Source organism: Notamacropus eugenii, chromosome 1, assembly GCF_028372415.1.
Source record: "Notamacropus eugenii isolate mMacEug1 chromosome 1, mMacEug1.pri_v2, whole genome shotgun sequence".
Lineage (NCBI taxonomy): Eukaryota > Metazoa > Chordata > Mammalia > Diprotodontia > Macropodidae > Notamacropus > Notamacropus eugenii.
Genome location: NC_092872.1, coordinates 492,990,107 through 492,995,314, shown reverse-complemented (window position 1 = coordinate 492,995,314; position 5,208 = coordinate 492,990,107). Strand labels below are relative to the sequence as shown.

At 42.0% G+C, this 5,208-nt stretch overlaps 1 protein-coding gene across 1 annotated transcript in view; it reads right to left on the bottom strand.

Moving 5' to 3' along the window:
• Positions 1 to 4,817, bottom strand: part of LCNL1 (lipocalin like 1) — a 10,220-nt gene extending 5,403 nt beyond the window's left edge. The window contains exon 1 of the mRNA XM_072633063.1: positions 4,328 to 4,817. Within this exon, the coding sequence (XP_072489164.1) occupies positions 4,328 to 4,654 (327 nt within the window). The 5' untranslated portion in view covers positions 4,655 to 4,817. The remainder of the gene's footprint in view (positions 1 to 4,327) is intronic.
• Positions 4,818 to 5,208: the final 391 nt, after the last annotated feature.

The following is a 5,208-nucleotide window of genomic DNA, read 5'->3' as shown; positions in this document are numbered from 1 at the left end:
ATGTGTATCTTTGTGGGGGGTGGAGCGCATGTAGGTGCCAGCCGCTGGAAAGGGGGCAATATAATCTCTAAGACAAGAAACAGGATCTACACTAGGATGTAGTCACTCATCCTACCTATCAAACTACACTGTATTTGTCAAACTACAGTGTCAGGTATGATGTAAGCAAAGACAAGCATTTGGGTTCCATGGCCAAAGAGACCTTAACGCCTAGAGGAACTTAAGAAGTCATTTGCAAGGGTTCTTAATCTGGAGTCTATGAATTTGTCTTTAAAATCTTTTTTGATAAGCCTATTTCAATATGATTGGTTTCCCTTGTAATCCTACATATTTTATTTCACGCATTAAAAACGATTATTCTGAGAAGTGAGTCATGGGTTTCACTAAGCTGCCAAGGAACTTTAGGATATTAAAAAAGTTAAGAGTGGAATAGTAGGCAAGGAATATAGCAACCTCCTGTTTGATAAACCCAAGGACCCCAGCTTCTGGGATAAGAACTCACTGTTCGACAAAAATTTCTGGGAAAACTGGATAACAGTGTGGCAGAAACTAGGCATAGACCCATGCCTGACATCGTACACAAGAATAAAGTCCAAATAGGTACACAATCTAGGTATAAAGATTGATACCATGGACAAACTGGAGGAGCAAGGAATAGAGTATTTATCAGATTTATGGAGAAGGGAAGAATTTTTGACTAAAGAAGAGAGAGAAAGCATTATGAAATGCAAGATGGATAATTTTGATTACATCAAACTGAAAAGTTTTTGCACAACCAAACCCAATGCAACCAAAATTCGGAGGGATGTAGTAAATTGGGACAGAATTTTTACAGCTAATCTCAGGGATAAAGGCCTCATTTCTAGAATATATAGAGAACTGAGTCAAATGTACAACAATGCAAGTCATTCCCCAATTGATAAATGGTCAAAAAATATGAACAGGCAATTTTCAGAGGAAGAAATTAAAATATCTATAATCATATGAAAAAATACTCTAAATCACTTTTGATTAGAGAGATGCAAATCAAAACAACTCTGAGGTACCACATCACACCTATTAGATTGGCAAACATGACAGAACAGGAAAATGATAAATGTTGGAGAGGATGTGGGAGAGTTGGAATACTAATTCAATGTTGGTAGAGCTGTGAGCTCATCCAACCATTCTGGACAGTGGTTTGAAACTATGCCCAAAGGGTTACAAAAACGTGCATACCCTTTGACTATTTCCTAGGAGTACCATTCCTTGTCCCTTTCTCCTATATAGGCCTGGAGGCCACATGTGGCTCTTTAGGTCCTCAAGTGCTGTGCTTTGACTGAATCCAAGCTTCACAGAACAAATTCCCTCAATAAAAGGACAAACTCACTTAATAAAAAGATAAGTTCTGTAAAACTTGGACTCAGTCAAAAGGCTGCACCCAAGGGGTGCAATATCACTCCTAGGATTGTATCCCCAAGAGATCATAAAAATGGGAAAGGGTCCTACATGTACAAAAATATTTATAACAGCACTCTCTGTGGTGGTTTGTGGTGGCCAAAAACTGGAAAACAAGGGGATGCCCATCAATTGGGGAATGGCTGAATAAATTATGGTATATGAATGTAATGGAGTACTATTGTGCCATAAGAAATGATGAACAAGAAGACTTCAGAGAGGCCTAGAAGGACTTATATGATCTGATGCTGAGCAAAAAGAGCAGAACCAGGAGAACTTTGTGCACAGCGACAACCACAGTGTGCAAGAGTTTTTTCTGGTAGACTTGGAACTTCATAACAACCCAAGAACTTAAAAAAAAAATTCCCAATGATCTTCTAGGGCAAAATGCCTTCCACACTCAGAGAAGGAACTATGGAATTCATTCGCAGAATGTAGCAGGTCATTTGTGTGTGTGTGTGTGTATGTATTATGTTTTGATTTGTTATATGATTTCTTCCATTTATTTTAGTTTATCTACACAGCATGACTACCATGAAAACATATTCAATAGGAAAGTATGTGTAGATCCTATATGGAATTGTATGCTGTCTTGGGGAGGGAGGGGGGTGGTGGGGAGTAGGTGGGGGGAAAAAAATCTAGGTTTTATGGTAGTTATTGTAGAGCATTAAAAATAAAAAAAAAATTAAAAAAAGTTAAGAACCCCTGAAAGTGAGCCCTCTTCTTCGTTATGGGTCACAGAGAGGAAGTAACTTGCTAAAGACTTGTTCTGTCATTTTTTCGGTTACATCAGACTCCTCACAACACCACATTTAGGGTTTTCTTGGCCAGTACTGTAGAAGTTTGCTCCTTCCTTCTCCAGGTCATTTTGCAGATAAGGAGACTGGGGCAGCTGGGGTTAGGTGACTTGCCAAAGGCTAACTTAACATTAATTAACAGTTCTGAGATTCAAACCTAGTCCTTCTGACTCAGTCACTGAACAAGTATTTAATTAATTAAGCACCTATCCTGTGCCAGGCACTTGGCTGGGCACCAGGAATATGACACAGTTCCTGTTCTTTAAGAGTTTCAGTTTTATTGAAAGAGACAGCATATATATATATATATATATATATATATATATATATATATATATATATATATGTATGTATGTATGTATGTATGTATGTATGTATGTATGTATGTATGAAATTTGTAGAAGGAAAGTACATTAATACAAGATAATTTGGGAGAGTCACTAAGGGCTGGGGCTGGGAGTGGCAAAAAAGTTTCATGTAGAAGGTTGCAATAGTGACCTGTTTCACCATACTGTCTGAATCCAGCCTGGAAAGGGCCAAATTGGCCCAGAGTGGGGAAGTGTCTCTCTGTCAGTCTCATACTAGGACAGGACTGAAATGGAGGGCTTAATTATGGAAGGGAACTTTATAGCTAACCATTCTAGCAAGCTCAACAAATTGTAGCGTAGGGGCAAGCAGCTAGAAAAAATACCTCCAAATAAAATTTTCAACAAATTCAGGCAAGTGGGAGAGAGACGAAGATGTCAGAGATGGCCCCTTGGGCAAAGTTCCTGATGTCCATAAGCTTGCTGCCCTAGGAAGGAGAGAGCATGACTGGCTGGTTTGGGGAGTAGTTTATTTGAAGGTACAGCCTGTGAAGGAAGTGCATTTTTTAATAGCTTCCTATTTTAACTAACAATTCTTGCTTTCTTTTATGGCGGATGGGGGTGGTGAAGGACTACAGGCGTTGTTATCATCCTCTAACAACCATCACCCTTAGGACAAAATCTTGATTGCCCTGCCTTAGTTATGCAGCGGTGGGGAACCTTTGGCCTCTAGGTTCTTGGGTGCAGCCTTTTGACTGAGTCCAAGTTTTACAGAACGTATCTTTTTATTAAATGAGTTTGTCCTTTTATTGAGGGAATTTGTTCTGTGAAGCTTGGATTCAGTCAAAGCACAGCACTTGAGGACCTAGAGAGCTACATGTGGCCTCCAGGCTACAGGTTCCCTACCCCTACTATGGGAGAAAGGGACAAGGAATGGTACATGGTCCTTCTGATTCCCAGCTCTTCTGACTGCCCTTACCCTAGACTCCTAAAGTAGACTCTGTCTTAAGGATAAGTCTTGGACTCAGGTTTCCAGGTGCCAAATAACAATCAATTATATTAGTGAGTCCAGCTGAATTGGGTGAGCTGAGAATACCAGCATTCGTCGTGGGATTTGGGAGGCAGCTATGGAGGAACAAAAAGAGCACTGAGGGCCTAGGTTCAAATCCTGCCTCTAATGTTTACTATCTAGGTCATCGTGGGTTTGACATTTAGCCTTCTTAGGCCTTAGTTTCCTTCTTTGTAAAATGAAGGGGTTGGATTGGACAGGCTCTGAGGTTTCTTCTAGCTCTAGAGCTATTATCTGATGGTTTTGCTATAGGGTAGGCCTTCTAAGAAGCTAAGTGTTCCTGGCTTAAGTCAGGGGGTTGTGGGGGATGGAGTTTGGAAAAGGTCTAGGAAATGGGGCTAGGAAATACAAGCTCCAATCTTATTTCTGCTGCTGACTAGTATGGTGACACCAGGCAAGTCACTTAAGCTCTCTGTTTCCTCCTGTATGAAATGAGAGAGAAAGAGTTTTCTTACCTGCACCTTCTCTCCTAGGTAATGGTGAGGACATAGTAAGGATAAAGTGAGGCCATGGGCAAGGGAAAGGCTTGTCTCATAAACAGGAAAACGAGGGTTTAAAAAAAATATAGTATCATAGTCCTCCAAATTTCCCCATTCCACATCCAAATGGATATTAGGACAAGGTACTTAGAACCTTGTATGTCCTTTTACTGCTCCTTTAATTCACTCCCAAGCTCTGGAGCCCACCCCATACTCACACCTCTTCTGAGAGTTGGTTACCTTGCTGTTGTCAAAGTTGGCTTGAGGAGGGACATCATCAGCTTGGGTGGGAGAGCCCCAAAGCAGCCCTACCAGGCAGCCCAGGAGCACAGCCTTCATCATCAGCAGGAAATCGGGAACCACCAAGACCTGAGAGTTCTGTGTGGCACTGTGCCCTCTGAGGCCATGGCATTTATCCTTCTGAGAAGATACCTTGGGCAAGGAAGGGGCGGAAGAGGGCTCAATGCCCAAGGAGGACAATGCCAGCCACCATCTCTCAGCTCCATCCATCCTGGCTGATGACCTGTATGAACCAGTGAAACGTCTTTCAAAAAACAGGATGTACATTCAGAAGAATGTTTCCTCCTCAAGTGGAGGAGAGATAGGGGAGACCAGGGGTGGGGCAGGGAAGGGGAGCTCAGGTTTCAGGTTGGAGGGCTCCATTAGCCCTCCTGTCTTCTTTCTGCCCAGGATTCACTTAGAACACTCACAGATCCAAGCCAGGGCTGAACCTGAATCTTTCTGGACCCATTAGGCTTCAGTCCCAGCCACTACTTAGGCTGATAATAAGTTAATGTGTATTATTTGTCAAGCACTCCATTATTTTCCAAAGCATTTGCCAACAGAGACTTCATAGCACACCCACAAGTAGCCCTGAAGGTAATCTGAGTTGCTGGTATTGTCCTCCTTTTACAGATTGGGAAACTGGGATACAGAGAGGTGAATAGACTTGCAGAAAGCAGCTGGGGAGGTGAATTTAGGGCCCATGAGAGAATGGAAAGGGAAATTATCAGGTCCTTCCAGGATAGGGTAAAAGGAGGGGGCCCTTACTCTCAAACCCAAATCCAAATCCAGATCAGAATGATGCCCTAACAGGCAAAGCTCTCTCTCAGCAAATTGGA